The sequence below is a fragment of the Cibotium barometz genome, chromosome 50, assembly GCF_041138505.1.
Source record: "Cibotium barometz isolate CiBa-2024 chromosome 50, ASM4113850v1, whole genome shotgun sequence".
In the NCBI taxonomy this organism is placed as follows: domain Eukaryota; kingdom Viridiplantae; phylum Streptophyta; class Polypodiopsida; order Cyatheales; family Cibotiaceae; genus Cibotium; species Cibotium barometz.
The window spans coordinates 17778024-17794271 of record NC_141095.1 but is presented as its reverse complement, the minus strand read 5'-3'; the positions used below and the strand labels follow the sequence as shown (position 1 = coordinate 17794271).

The following is a 16248-nucleotide window of genomic DNA, read 5'->3' as shown; positions in this document are numbered from 1 at the left end:
GTAGAGGCTAGCATGTCATGCCAGACAAGGTATACAGATGGTGGATGAGTTTGGCTGAGAGCACCAAACTTTTGAGTACTTGGGTAGAGTTTGAAATTATGTTTCAAAAAAAGTTTTTCCTTCTTAATGAGTTGCAGAGATCTTGGTGTGATTGGGATAAATGCTCGATGATGTAGGGCATCTCCCTCACACACTACATGTCCAACTACAATGAGATTGTGTTGAAATTACAGAGAATCAATGAATTCCATACTTTACGCAAGTTCATGAGAGGCTTACACCCATACTATGAGGCTTTTGTATAGTCTAAGTACCCCCGACAGATTTCAATGAGCCCATAAAGTATGCAAAAATTTATGACAACATTTCATGTCACTCTAAATACAATCTTAGCAAGACAACTAAGGGTAAAGAGGACTCTAGCTAATTTTGCCAGAACCCATTTTGAACCCCCTCGAACACATTAGGCCAAAAAAATAGCGTATTTTTTAGGATCGAAAATTGCCGAAAATTTACCAATTTCCCATACTGACTCACTATGGGAAAATGGTTCCGGGACCGAAATTTTGACGATGGGTGTTTTCTAACTCCTCTTGAAAAGTTAGATAACCTCCCAATTTTTTGTGGCATAAAATGATTTTTATTTTTATTTTTGCCCCATCTTATCAGATGCGGTGGTGGTCTTTATGGTGCGGTGTGTGGGTCTCTCCGCACGGTGTGTTGTTCACGCATAACCGTATTCTTTTATTATTATTATTATTTTCTTTTTTGAAGTGCATGTGCACTGAACTCAATGCGTGTGCAGCTATGAGATTTGCAGCGAATTCAATGCGTGTGCAGGAAACTCAATGCGTGTGCAGCTGTGAGATTTGCAGCGAATTCAATGTGTGTGTAGGGAACTCAATGTGTGTGCAGCTATGAGATTTGCAGTAAATTTGAAATGTTCAATCTTCATGTGTGTGTACGGATTTCAGTTTCTCCACAGGTGCAGGTTTAACAGAGAACTAAAATGCAGGTTTAACAGAGAACTAAAATGCACAAAATTTAAAGATGCAAAAAACTAAACTAAGCTAAGAACAGAAAATAAAACGAACATGCAGAAAATTGGAACTGTAAAAATTATCCTCAAACAGAATGACAGAAATGCAAAATAGGCCTCTCTCTTTCGCACACAAATTGAAATTGGCAGGTTTAGCGCCTACCTCCAATCCCTCCCGTGTGTTGAATCCTTGTCCTAACCTCAAGGGAGAAGCGTAGCTAGCCAATCGCACTTGAATTGCAAGACAATTAAAGAGAATTTAACAACAGATTAGTCTTAAATAAGTATCAAAATTAGTCCCAAATCGTGCTCTCCTATCCAACAGTTTTGCAACCGATTGGAGCTTAACAAGGAGTGGTAGTATGTGTATGGTGCTCAACTAATGTAGGTACTCGTTCCCCGACAGCGGCGCCATTATAGAGCGGTTCTCTCTACCTTGCAATATAGTGCTCATAGAGTACTACCGATCAACAAATGTGTTGAGAAACACAATGTCAATCCGAGGACTCGACCCGATTAGTGCATGAAGGCTTATCCCTTGTTGCAGGAGAGCTCACATACACGAACCACCACTTGACAATTCAACCATTCAACACCTCAATCAATCTCTCAATCCCTTAAACCCACGACACTAATCAAGAGAACAAGCAATGCATGGCAATCTCTTAATCCCATTCAAACATTGATTAAATCTTAGCTTTTCCTAATGCCAACAAATCCATAAGCGTGCATCTACTAACCCACAAGCTTAAGCAAGCATAGAATGTAACATTCACAAACCCACAAGCTCATAGAGAGAGAGTCTATCCATGAATAACTCATTGCCAATGAAGTGGGCAAGAGCTTGCATCAATGGAGACTACACACACACACACTACAAGCATGCGGCATACTCAAGAGAAAGAAAGAAGCATTCAACTAATCATAGATTAATCTACTTCAATGATGCTAAAACAGATTAAGAGAATGAAGTGGAGCTATACTCATTGTAGCTTGATGCTCATTAGAGTACAACAGAGAGAGAGTTAGAGAGTTGCCATAGCTTGAGAGCTCAAGAGCTTCACTCAATAGCTTATGAGAATGGCCAAAAACGTCCTCTTTCTTTAGCTAACATCTCTTTTATGAAGATGTCACTAACGCTAACCCTAGGCCTCTTTCACACATGGGCGAACAACCCCATAAGTGAGCCTTGCTTAATACACTTAGAACTCTCATTTTGAACCCACATTGGCCTAAAACGATTTACATTGCACTTCGGCACAAAAATATGAAAAAATTATTTGCGTCTTTATGTTCCCATTGGCTACAATCCTGCTCTCTCACATTAATTGCTTCCGGCCTCCTTCCATAGTCCGTGTTCCCGTGGAACAGCCTGTTACTATGTCGTGTCGAGCTACTATGCTGGCCACCTGTAAGCTGCTGGAGAACCAAGTCTCGACTGCACGGGAGTATGCCGATGGCTATGCGAGGCAGAAGGGCCTCCTGACGGCATGGGGGAAGGGTCTCGGCTATGTAGCCGGCTAGGCTGTGTTGAATCCACTGGGGTAATCTCAAAAGGTGTGGGGTTGGGGTGGTTTGGAGTCTGTAGTGCCGACTCTTGGGGGGTGTTTAGAGTACCCATCATGTAGCCGTATAACTCCGCAGGACTGGGAGGGTGTCCCAAAAGGTTCTATAAGTCCCGAAAGATAGATTCCCGAGGCTCAAGTGAGCCTGAAGCGCTTCCTGGCCAGATGATGAACTGGAAAAAAGAAAAAAAGAAGATTACTGATGAACGGAGAAGAGAAAACGAAGAGAAAAAGAGAGAAAAAGAGAGAAGAAAAGAGAGTAGAAAAGGCATGTATAGCAGGAGAAAGGAGAGGAAAAGAGAGGAGATAAAAGAGAGAAAAAGAGAGGAGAATAGAGGAAAAGAGAGGTGGATAAAAGAGAGAAAAAGAGAGGAGAATAGAGAAAAAGAGGGGAGAAAAAAAGAGACAAAAAGAGAGGAGATAAGAGTTTGCAAAAAGAGAGACAAAAAGAGAAGGAAAGAGAGGATAAAAGAGAGAAGGAAAAAGAGAGGAAAATATAGACTGCAATCTATTTTTTCAATCATGCTTTTCCTTTCCATCATTAATGCAATCCCCTTCTTCAATCATGCTTTCCCTTTCCATCATTCATGCAATCCCTTTCTTCATTCATGCAATCACTTATTTCCATGAGATAAGAGGAAAAGAGAAGAGAAAAAGAGAGAAAAAGTGGTGGGGATAAAAGAGAGGAGAAGGACAGAAAAAGAGGAGAAAAAAAAAGAAAAAGAGAGGAGGGGAAAAAAAAGAGAGAAAAAACACAGTGTCTAAAATCACGTCTAACAGTGCATCTACAGACGCGGCTACCTGTTTTCACATAGAGTAGACGCATTTGTAGACGCGTTTGTAGACGCGATTTTAGACGCACTCTCAGATGCATCTATAGATGCGCTCTGACAGACATACTATTCTAAAAAGACGAGAAGGACATGCGTTGCGCCCGACGCGCCCGACATAAAAACACAGTTATTGTATCAAAAACATTCGTTTCAAAGAGAGCAAAGGACGAATCAAACGAGAGCAACTTTCAAAGAAGATCAACCCTAAAGAGACTTACCTTGGATAGAGGTATGGAAGCTTCTTGTCCTTCTTCAAAGCTGCTTCTCTTTCTTCTGTTCCTTGTTCACCCTTTGCTTCTCTTTCTTCTCTTCCTTGTTCACCCTCTTCTCTTATGTGCTTGGAGATGATTATGTAAGCCTGTAGATAAGTGTGGGTGCTTGAAGATAAGTGTGGATGCTACGCTATGGATCTGTTAATAGCAAAGCAAGCCCGTTAAGTATGTGAAGAAAAGCAAGCGCGCTAAAAGTAGGTTTGAAATTGAAAATCACATCTACAAGAGTGTCTACAGAACCATCTAATGTCACGTCTACTATCGCGTCTAAAACCGCGTTTAATTGCGCGTTTATAGAATTTAGACGTGCCTATAGACGCGTACCACACAGAACAGACGCGGTTTTAGACGCGGTATTAGATGCGCCACAGAGTTTGTAGATTAAATATTTGATATAAGAGCAATTTTTTTGGTTGTTTATTTGTAGGATGTTCCCATCTTCAACAAGTAGCTCTAGTGAGGATGAATCCCTCTGTATCCACCATCGTGAAATGTGGTTGGAGCAAAAAATCAAATGTATGTGTGATCGATGTGTCAAGGAAACATGTATCGTGCACGCAGGATTACACTCAATCACATCTCAAAGTATGGAGAATGGGATGCGACCATAAACATGGTAAGTGTTAAAGAGTTAAGGTTGATTGAGATACCTATGGGTGTTCATATGTTTGAGTTATGATCCCGTTTTAATTTGATACAGGATGCAGTGCCACACCCACATATGTTGCCCTATGCTCGTCGCTCTCGTGAGGAGGCCAAGCGTCAGCGATATGAGGTGGGATCTTCAAGAGGGATCGTTACGGATGCGGAGTGATGGTGATAGTAGCCCGCCGCCATTACCTCATGAAGCCATGGAGGAGGAGGTGTTTGATGATATGGTGCGGGATTTATATGCCCATCAATCCGAAGAGAGGGATGATAGCATGGAGCGGGACGATCTTTTTACCGCAGCATCAACTCCCACGACTATGGAGAGATCATGATGAGCTCAAAGGAAATAGATCCCACCACACTTGAGAATGCTGGAGTTATGTTAGTGGAGGTGGTTTGTTTAATGGAGGAGACATTTCCACGTTCTATTCTCACAAGCCAACCACATCTCATAGTCCATTTGGTGGATGAGATTACTATATGCGGTACTATACATGCACGATGGTTGTTCTTCCTCGAGCGCTTCATGAAGACCTTGAAGGGTTTTGTGAGACAAAATGCGAGACCCGAAGGTAGCATGGCCAAGGATTGGTTGATACAAGAGTCACTTGTATATATTTCTAAGTTTCTTGTTGATGTGGATAGCTCTCTCCCACGACTATGGAGAGATGATGAAGACCTAAGGATGACCTCTATCGTGCCTCAAGGGAAAGGACGCAACAAAGTAATAGACACGGAGTTGCTTAATAATATCAACCTCTATTGCATGCTTAATAGTGATGTGATGAAAAGATGGGTGACAAGATACGAGGATGCAAAGGCAAGAAGACAAGAAGAAAGGGCCCTCTTTCATACACACCACGGATCTCGTGTGCCATACCCTCAGTATCTAAGAGCACTTCCAAAGGATATTCATGTGGATTGGCTACTTGACGAAATGGAGAAAGCAGAGAAAGACATGGGGCTAAGTATCACAATGGAAGAATGGGAGTATGCTAGGGGATGCATGAGCAAGGTCGATATATAGAATGTCATGCATAAGTTAGGAGCTTTCAATAATTTAGATTGCTTATTTAATTGATTTTGTCTTGGTGTAGTGCACTATGTTCAAAGCTATATAGTGTCAGGGCAAGCATTTTCGAACACAACGGATTGATGATAAGAGAAACACACAAGATTGCGGCGTCATTGCTAGCTTTGAGGGAGCCAATGGAGCCATGGATGATTATTGTGACATAATCCAAGATATTATTAAGCTTGACTTTCGACGCTTCTTTGTGTATGTTTTGGATGTAAAGTGGTTTAAGGATGTGGTGGAAAGAGGCCCTAATGCAACAATCAAATGCCATGCAAGTGGCTTTGTAACTATTGACTCCACAAAGTTTTGGCAAAGTAAGAAGGACACACTAGTACTTCCGCAACAATGTGAACAGGTACCGTACACACATATAAAAGTACTCACTTTTAAATATTTGATACCTTCGATGCAGGGAAAATAACATGATTGTATTTGTGTTTGAATTAGGTTATCTATCAACCAATTGTGGATAATAACAGATGGTGGCATGTCATACCTATTATGCCACGTTCTAAAGTGATGTATAGTACATTTACGAATATGGAGCGTATGGAGGATGATCATGGCCATGGAGGTGATGATGACCGTGATACGAGAGAGGAGGATGATCATGATATAGGAGATATAGATATTGAGGCCATTACCCGTGAGGATGAGCCTACCATTGGTGATGCTGATTTCGATTACATGAGTAGCACAAGTAGTAGTGGGTTGAATGCATTTGTAGATCTAAACACTTGTTTGGATTTTGAAGTAGATAGTTTGGCAAGGGTTGATCTCATTGAGGATGAGATTGGACCGTAGCCCATCATTGATATTGGCTAAACTATTTTACATATTGTCTCATTTCCTCACCTCACTTAATTTTTGTATATGTGGGTTTGCAAAAAAGCATTGATGTTTTTGTTAAAATTATGTGATTTGGTAATCTAATTCTTAGTGTAGACGCACTAATAGATGCTCTAATACATGCGTAAATAGATGCGCTATTAGACGCAGTGTTAGATTCTCAGTGTAGACGCCCTAATAGATGCGTCAATACACGCGTAGATACACACGCTATTAGACGTCCTATTAGACGCACCTGTAATTTTTCTATTCAAGCAACGCCTATAGACGCGCCCGCTATCAAGCTCGTCTACTATCAAGCGCGTCTATAGTTGCTTTGTGTTGTTGTGTCCTATCATAATTAGAGAAGATACTACAATTGTTATACTGTAAGACATTGATCTCCTTTGCTCGCAATACAAAAACACACAATTGAGGTCAATTGCTTATCTAGGCAGAAGAGATGTTACATGTCCAATGTCACCCAACAATTAAAACGGTACTCGGGGGGTTCATTATAAGTAGACCCTCTGTATCATGTGTGTTCAAGGCCTATTTTAAAAATCCCTTATCTGTGAATTTTTCATGAATAAAACATACCCTTTTTCTATTCAACCTATGAATACCCCTTTAAATGGTACCCTTCCGTATGTAAAAAATGTGTTAAAAAGGGATTCTTCTGTTGAATCCATGTGCTACACCTGAATATTTATTAGTGATCCCCCCAAGAAACAGTGGGAGAAAAGCCTTGGTTTTCCAACTAAGAGAAAAGGGATGAGGAGGTGAGGAAGCATGAAGAAAACCCTCGACGATATGTGCAACAAGAGGAAGCAGGTGAGGCGACTAGAGAGCGTGGGGAGCTTGCACCTCAGGCAGCACGGTGGATGGGACTGATTTTATGAGTATTTTGTAAGTATCCATGATTTATGTAACCTCTCGTTTGTATATCAACTAGTGTATAGTTGTATGTTTTTTTTTAATGTTTTGTTTTCATGTATGCAAGAGAGGGTGGTTAGATTCCAGGCTATCAAGCTAGAGAAGCGTTATGCATTCAAGTATGGAACTTATGCCTTGCTTGAGTGCATTGAGCAAGACACCGAAAATGTAGATTAATGGAGAGCTGTGGTTTTGGTAAGTCTTCATATCAGATGCAAATTTGAGGTTTCAATAAGTTTATATATCCTTATTTGTGGTGGGTATTGCATTGTTTTTGCAAAGAGCAATACTTGAGCCTCCCCATTGAAGCTAGCTCATAGATTGGACACCAGTTTAGCTCGCATGTTATGCACATTTTTGGAATTGTACAGATCTATCTTTTTTGCACTTCTTTTGGGCATGTATAGTTCGCTCGCATATTCGGTAACTTTTTTGTATACATTTATCGTATAAGGATTCATATTCAGCAATTGGTAACAATGTATCTTTGTGGTTTAATATCCAGTAATGAAACTTGATTTTCTATCAATGTATCTTTGTTTGTCTCAATTCTTTAAGTTTGTGTAAAGCTTTAGTTAAATACAAATGCAATAAAATCTTGACGTATTTGGCATAATGGTGCATCTACGTACCTAGAGGCACCATTATGCCAAAAACATTTATACTTGCATCCATCACAAAAAGCATCATAATGGCAGTTGAAATTTGTCCGCCTCCATCAAAATTTGGGTCAAGAAATTGCATGTTTTTGTCTCTATATGTGTCGATAAACATTGGTATATACGTCAAAATGAGCATAAAAATGATTCATTTTCGACGTTTATTTCAATAGTTATTATGACATTGGTTTCGACACTTGTTTGGACGATGTTTTTGACGATTTTATAGCGATGCTTTTTTTGACCCGCATATCGACAATCGTAAATTTTATAAGAAATTCTTTTTCATCACAAAAAACGTCAATATTTGATTGCCTTGTAGTAGTGAACTATCAACCATCAAAAGCTCTAAATTTTCCACCTCTCCTACAAATTGCATAGCAGTAGTTCCTATGCATATCTCAATAGATCAGAAATCATATGATTCCACCCCAAAAATTCTTCTTTTTGCCTCAACAACCAATTTTAGCAACAAGTAGACAAAACATGACTAAGAATTCTTCTATAAAATTTCACGACTCTTTTAAAATCTTGTTCAACACATTATTACTTAGCATCTTTCGGCATCAAGGAGGTATTTTGTGATATATGTTCTATGTTGGATGCATTTCTTGGGAAATATTCTTGAGTTTTTAGGAACCATAGCGTTTTGTTGACTATTCAACATCAACAAAATTATTTTTGTCATTTATCTTTTGACATACAAGCTTTACTTCAAATATTTTGCCGACTGCTCAAATTCAAGTACATTAGACATTTTATTACTCACGCGCATCAAATGAGGTGCAATGAGATTGGACATATTGCATCAAATTATGCACCAAAGTTAAAATATATTTCACTTGGGATAAATATGCTCGATGATGATGAAGACTAATACTCTTACTACGATGAGTATTCCGACTCCTAAGGTAACATATTCATTTCATTTGAGTGTTATTATATAGTGATGAGGAGAGCATCTATGTTTATGTGGATGATGGTAGTGTGCATACACATGCTACATATGATGAAGATGAGTCCTATGATGCGAATGAGCATGTGGATGACATCATCAATGTCGATGACATTGATGATATGGATGACATTGATGATGAGGCTACCCATGCATTTAGAAGTGAGCAGCTATTGGGTACCTCATGGAGGATCTATGGGAACCTAGTCTATGACCTCGGGGGGGTCACTATATATAAATCCTCTATATCACGTGCGTTCAAGGCCTATTTAAAAAGTCCCTTATCTGTGAATTTTTTAGTGAATATAATGTATCCTTTCCTATTCAAATCTGTAAATTTTTTTTAAAATACAATAAATAAATCCCCTCTGTAAATATATTTCTGTAAGTTTTAAATATTTAAAATGTCCTTCTGTTGAACCCACGTGATACTTACATATTTATATGAGTGACCCCCCCGAGTCTATGACCCATTCTTGAGAGATGAGTGGAGAGTATATAATTGTGACCTGTATGAGGGTTATGCGAACAGTGATGAGGATTATGCCTAGTACATATGGATCATGCTCACGTAGTCACTTGTGATGTGGATCATGCCTATAGACCTATGTATGATGATGGATGCAGTGACGACATCCCATGGATTCACATTCGATGAAGCATGCTATGGAGTATGAGGCATTTCCTTTTGATGCTCATGGATGCCTATGCATTGACACATACATAGTCTATCAGGCATTCACTTTTGAACATGATGTGTATCATTTGCGGGGCATTGTGTATGTGGGATTGATATGCCATCATGATGTATTCACATATGATCTGAGTGGGTGGTTCTATATGGACTATCATGTATCAACAAGGTCCTATGCATGGGTGCATTATCCTTTTGATCCAAGGGGGCATTGGATGCATCTCATCGATGGATGTGGTGCATTACACCATCCATTTGATCTAGAAGGAGGCAGGATCGATAAGGTCATGGGTCACGCATGGCTTGGATTTCCATTCGATCTAGGCATCATTATCATTAGCCTCATTGTCAACAACACCCTCTTATCCTTTCTATTTGATCTGGGCGGGCGTCGTGGATATTTTTTTTTATCGTAGATACACCAAGGCCGTGAGTTCATTTTTGGCTTTTATATTTAGCCTCTTGTGTATATGTTTTGTGCATGACCATCCTTTGATTTCGAGGGTGAAATCATTATAGGAGGGGATGGTTTATAATGAAGTAGATTTGATTGCACATACACATGAAGGATGGGGCCTAGGTACTTGGGCTTAGGGTCATATACATGTGTACTTTTGGGGCCTTGGGCTATATTACACATAGGGCTCATGGCATTGTACCTTTTTAATGATATACATTTCATGAGTACACTTAGTCTTTTGGAGCTCTAAGCTTCCATGGTGAACTTTTCCCTCTTGAGATGTTAGGATGGTGACCTACACCCATGTTGTCACCCCATGCATTGACTGGCCAACCTCAGTTTCTTGCATGGGCGATGATAGAGCCATTAAGAAATAGCCCTGCTTTGCTAGCCTTACATCCTTGGAAAGGCGACATATGAACTTTAAAAAAGAGAACATATGAAGCAAAATATAAAAATAGCGAAGGAGCATGCTCAAATATAACGGAATGTAACCTTAAGAACTTTAACGTTGAAGTACTAGACCTAATTTTGTTCTACAGAGCACAAGATTAGATGAGAAATCAAACTACAGTAAGTGTAGCCTGTAGGTAAGAGACTCCATGCATGACCGGGTGGCCCCTCAGTCCTGACTTGCCAAATTCTCCACTAAAGCAATCGCCATGGGCCCTGTTGGGTGGGCTAGCAAGATGGGCAGTGGGCACCCTTCCGGGAGCTAGATGGGGCTACGCAACGCACTGACGAGGCCTCAATCTCTACAAATAAGATAACGATTATAGAGAAGCTGAGGAGATGAGGGACAATAGCACGCTGCACAATGTAAACGGGCCTCAACAATGAACGCATGCAAAGCAAGCGTGCAAGGGAGTCCGAGTGCATCATGCATGTAAAGCAAGCCTGCAAGGGAGTCGTTGAGAAGGGGGGATTTTTTTTTTGCGAGCTTTTTTTGCCGAGCTTTTTGGAGCAATGAACAAGGAGTCCGAGCTTTGCAAAGGACCATGAACTTACTATGAGCTTTGTAAAGGACCAAGAACTTACTTACATATAAATAACAAGCTTTGAAAGATCAACAATATAAATTTCAATCTTTTGATCCACATCATACTTATTGATATAATTACATATATTCATATATGTAACTAAATTCATGCACCTCATACATATACACATACAAAATATACATATACATACATACATGCAAGAGCTACCTACATACATACTAACATATATACATACATACATACATACATACTTTCTTACTTACTTAAATATAAAAAACAATCCTTTAAAGATAAAAAATATATATATCGATCTGTAAAGTTCCAAACCATGAAAATCTCGATTACAAAGTCTTTGATCCACATCATACTTATTGATATAATTATATATATACATATATCTACCTAAATTCATACACCTCATACATATACATATACATACATACATATATACAAGAGCCACCTACGCAGCACTAGCATATATACATACATTGCATACATACATACTTTCTTACTTACTTAAATATAAAACACAATCTTTTAAAGATAAAAAATGTATATATCGATCTTTAAACTTCCAAACCATGACAATCTCGAATACAAAGTCTTTTGATCCACAAATTATAGCATTCTAATTATAGCATTCTTCTACATGTCATCCCGACCTAATCAGAAATCTCCCAGACCTGCTTTGGCTACCTCCATGTCATTCTCTATCCCCATATAGTGCCTTTTTAACTCTTGGCATGCACGTCCCAAGCCTCCACATCCCGCAAAAACGTCCAAGACACTATCTCCTTCACTTGAGAAGGTCTCCACTAGCCACCTACAATGAAATACAATCATAAACGTGCATCTAAGTATTTTGAAAAAGTAGCTATGAAAATGACCAGAATGAAAATTATCTCACCTAAAGAACATAGGAGATCTTTCTGCACCACCTCGAATGTAGCGCTCCAAGACCATTGTGCGTTGGAATGGATGCTTCTTATTCTTCTCAAAAATGAAATTTCATTGAGCATTGAATAACTTCTTTGAAACATTTTGCCCAGCCTCACGATCAATAATAGGGACATGGCAATTTACTCGATAGAACATACTAAGCGCCAATGTATCCACCTACCATAACGAGAAAACATTATGTTTGGATATCCATACCACATAACATGTATACACAAAGGGAAATATTTCAGAGATTATGACTTACCCGTTCTCCATTGTCATACAAATAACTTGATTCCACATGAACAGACATTGTTCGATGCATGACCAATCCAACTTTCTTTCCCATGGAATATATTTTAGGAAGTTGATCCATTAGACTCAAACACACAAACCAACCCTCATCAGCCACAAACAAACCAACAAAACTGAGTGTGGCACATATCAATGATGAAGAAACTTGATTCCATGAGGGACACCCATCTGTATCTACATCAACAACCTGTAAACCTGTAGGAAAGTCAGCCCATACGAGGCGAGCCACTGTATCTGAGGGAGCACCTCTATGAGATAGAGCCTTGGGAATCTTCATCAAGAATTCTTCCACACTACATAAAAGATTTATGATGTTTGGTTTTGGTAAGTACAACTTGGAAAACTAATTATATGGTGAAATTTTTCTTTTTACCTATCTGAGCCCTCCGAAAGAGTGTGGATGTCTACCAGCAATATGTGTGAAAAACATCTCTCACCTGCAAGTAAACAAGACAAAAAATGAGATGCATTTCGAAAGCACACACTTCTCAAAATAAATTTGCAATGGAAAGTACTCTTACTAGTCATGTCCATGATGTCACGTTGTCCTGACACCTCCCCCTCTTGAAGATGCTCTGGAGGGTCTCTCTCTTGATCTTCATTTGTGGGGTCTCCCTCTTGAACATCATGCATAATGTCAAGACGTCTCTTTGTTCGCCTCTCACGTTGCACTTGAGATGATGTAGATGTATGCTCTTGGTGTGATTGTGGCACTCGTGACAGTGGTGTGGATGGTTTTGGGGCCACGCGCGAGGATCCAAATACTGGAGACTGGGTCAAGATTGTTGGCTGTGGGGAAGGTATTCTAGAGTCTTCTTGAGTTGGGGGCTCTCTTTCAAGCTCAGATTGGCAATTCTTAAATTCTTCAAGAAATAGATCAAGATAATTAGTAAAAAGGTAAAAATCCCCATACCTTTTTGTATATGTATATGTACGTAGATGTATATGTATCTATGTATATGTATATGTACATGTATGTGTATGTGTATATGCATATGTATATGTATATGTATATGTATGTAGGTATGTATCTATGTATATGTATAGGTATGTATATGTATGTAGGCATGTGTCTATGTATATGTATGTAGGTATATGTATCTATTTATATGTATATGTATGTAGGTATGTATATATCAAAACTTAACAATGTTTCTTTAAAATCTAACATGCCAAATCTTAAATGTAACATGAACTTTGTATGTATGTAGGAATTTAGTGTATGTGTGTAGGTATGTATTTATGTATGCATATGTATATACATATGTATTTGTATATGTATATATCTGTATGTATATGTATCTAATATGTATATGCATATGGATAGTTTACATATGTATAGGTAGGAAGGTTTACATAAACATATACATTTACATTTACATGCATATAATTCAGTAGAAAGCAAAAAAGTACCTTTTTCTAGGAGCTCCTCACTTGGAGGCACATGATTTAGAGGATAGTCCAACCACCAAGGACATCTCTTAATTCCCAATCAGAAACCCCTCTCTCAACCCATTCCTTCGGGTACATTGTTTCCGAGGAATTTGGATCTACCCATTCTTTGATTGCTTCCGTCTCTTCGTCCATTAGACCTTGGCCAATGAGTAGCTGCACCCACCTACATGTCCAAAATAAAACAAACAGTACTAAAATATTTTTTTAAAAGCGTATATGTATTTTCTACAAAAATGTAATGGCAATAGAAGATATATACCTATAGACAACCCTCTTTGCGGCATTCTCCACCTCAGGTTGCTTTTGGCCTTCCTTTACTTTTCCAATCTTTGTCCACACCTCATGGAAAGCCCATGGTATGTGTTTCGATCGCTCCTCTTGCACCCATTGCATAAATGGTGGGATGTAGACAACATCATCATATACCAATAAACCCTCCAAAATAGAGTCTGCCTCCCCTATTAGCTCTTCCCAATACAACTCTTTCTTCATATGCAGCAACATCTTTTTGTTATCCCCAAACATCTCTAAAATTACCTTGTCCTTTGCCCTCCCGGTCATAAGCATTTGAAGCAATTCCGTCTTCCTATTTCAGCATCATACCAAAACCATAAGAGATTAGATATTAAGGTTAGTTTATGTTAAGGGAGGTTTATTGACATGTGACATACCTTTGAGTTGAAATCCGAGATATGGCGACTGTGTAGAGCTTTTCTTTGGTCAGAGCAACCAATCCCTTCTTGGACCAATCATAGTTATATACGAGTTGAAAGAATGCATCACCATTGGATGGGTTTGCAATTATGAGCATCTTGTATGCTCTATCTCGAAATGTTTGCTCTACACCACGTCTGGATTTCTCACATTTTGTCTCATATTCTTGCAACCCCATGGCATGTCTATCAATGCATGATATAGCTTGCTTCACCGCATTTTCAAACGGTGTCTACGTATAACGAAAAGGACTCATTATCACTCACACGATTAAAAAACATTGATAATCCGTTTATTAATAAAAGATGGGAAATGCAAACACTACCTTCCACACAAGCTGTGCCAAGATTGTAGCTGGAGCATTGTACCATTGCTCTCCACTTCGTCGCTCCAAACTAAGCTCCATTAAAGCCCACCTCCTTACGTCTTCACCAAGGTAGTCCAATATGGATGATTTGTCCGCCATTCCAAATCGTTGAAACATGAAGATCTCATGTGACAATGTGGGTGTAACACTAGTGCACACCAATCTGTGTTGTAAAGAGTCACAATGAGCTAAGAACTTAACCATGACTTCACAATGTCCATAATTAAGTAGAGAGAGATCACTTACTCATTTTGAGATCGCAAAGCCAATAGCAATTCTCCTTCTTGCTTCTTGTCCACAACCAAAAATTGACATTTGACCCGGACATGGCGTGAGGGGCTATGAGACCAAGCTAGAGAAAGCAAAATAAAGATATTACAATATATTACTTTTAATGTTGCATAAAATCACTCTATGACATTCAAAAGAACATACCTTCGCGCACTTGAGACATCCATGCCTTCACACGATGATTGCCATCCCATACAAGAAACTTCTTACCACTGAGATCCTCCCACTCAGTTCCTCTGATTTCATCCTCAAATCTGTCATGTTGTACCACCCAGTTTGGTCCCCATTCTTGCAAGTCTATTTGTGTGACTGCGAAATACATAGAGCTTCCTGGACGTGTAAGTGAAACTAAAAAAGGAGGAGATGCTTCGACATAACCATGGCAGTCAAAAGAATCACGAAACACCTCAAGTTGGGTAGAAACTGTACGGATGGATTCATTTGGAATCAGCCTGCATAAAGGGACCAATGGGGTAGAGGAATTGCGTTGCACAAAAAACTTAGTGAATACATCACCAAGCAATCCCAATTCAATAGATTTTCCAAGAAGCCTTCTATGGGTCTCCCCTTGACCAGTACTAGATTCAGGAATCTCCGTGTGAGTTGGAGGAGGTGAGCTCATTTCGTTCTCCAACACAAGCACTTCTTCCTCATGACCAAGAGAATTATGCGCTTCTGTTTCCTCTCTAACAGGAGATACATGTGAGGACAAAGGTGTCCGTGATTGAGCTTCCTCGCTAAGAGTCAAACAAACACGCCCAGATCTTAGTGAGTATCCCCTGTTGTCTGTAAGACACACACACCAAGCCCAAGTAAGCATATCTAAAACAATAAAACACAATCTCAATAGAATCTTGGCTATTCACATCATATACCTTTCTTAGTCTTTGCCTGTTGTTTTCCTGCTTTTCTTGGAGCCATCTTCCTTTCTTTTGCCCTGAATATGAGTAGCAAAAAGTTTGAACTGAATCACACATAAACCCTACTTCATGTATATAGGAAAACATCAACCTCACACACAAACATCTCCTACTAGTGTGTGTGTGTGTGGGGAGAGAGAGAATAGCATAGACATGAAGTGAAGCCACGGATTATATTGAAGAGCTAGAGTTGCAAAATGGGCTCTTCTGGTTAGAGTGCACATTTGAGGAGAAACCAATAAACCTGAGCTTCCTAGCTTAATACAAGAGCCATTG

The 16248-nt window shown here is 39.3% G+C and overlaps 1 protein-coding gene across 1 annotated transcript; it reads right to left on the bottom strand.

The window, feature by feature from the left end:
* Positions 1-10265: 10265 nt before the first annotated feature.
* On the bottom strand, positions 10266-15995 carry LOC147609882 (uncharacterized). Its single transcript, XM_086787219.1, has 6 exons — positions 15928-15995; positions 15321-15838; positions 12747-12996; positions 12599-12662; positions 12371-12518; positions 10266-10391 (listed from the first exon to the last, which is right to left on the bottom strand). The coding sequence occupies exons 1-6, from the start codon at positions 15971-15973 to the stop codon at positions 10266-10268; spliced, it is 1152 nt and encodes a 383-aa protein (XP_086643345.1). The 5' UTR covers positions 15974-15995.
* Between the last annotated feature and the right edge of the window lie 253 nt (positions 15996-16248).

What these genes read in the sequence shown, in the direction of transcription:
- LOC147609882 (XM_086787219.1), bottom strand. Translation starts at nt 15,973, where the DNA reads ATGGCTCCAAGAAAAGCAGGAAAACAACAGGCAAAGACTAAGAAAG. An exon ending in ACAGGCAAAGACTAAGAAAG is followed by an intron (nt 15,839 to 15,927) that starts GTATATGATGTG and finishes TGTGTCTTACAG; the next exon opens with ACAACAGGGGATACTCACTA. An exon ending in AATGGGGACCAAACTGGGTG is followed by an intron (nt 12,997 to 15,320) that starts GTACAACATGAC and finishes ATCTTGACCCAG; the next exon opens with TCTCCAGTATTTGGATCCTC.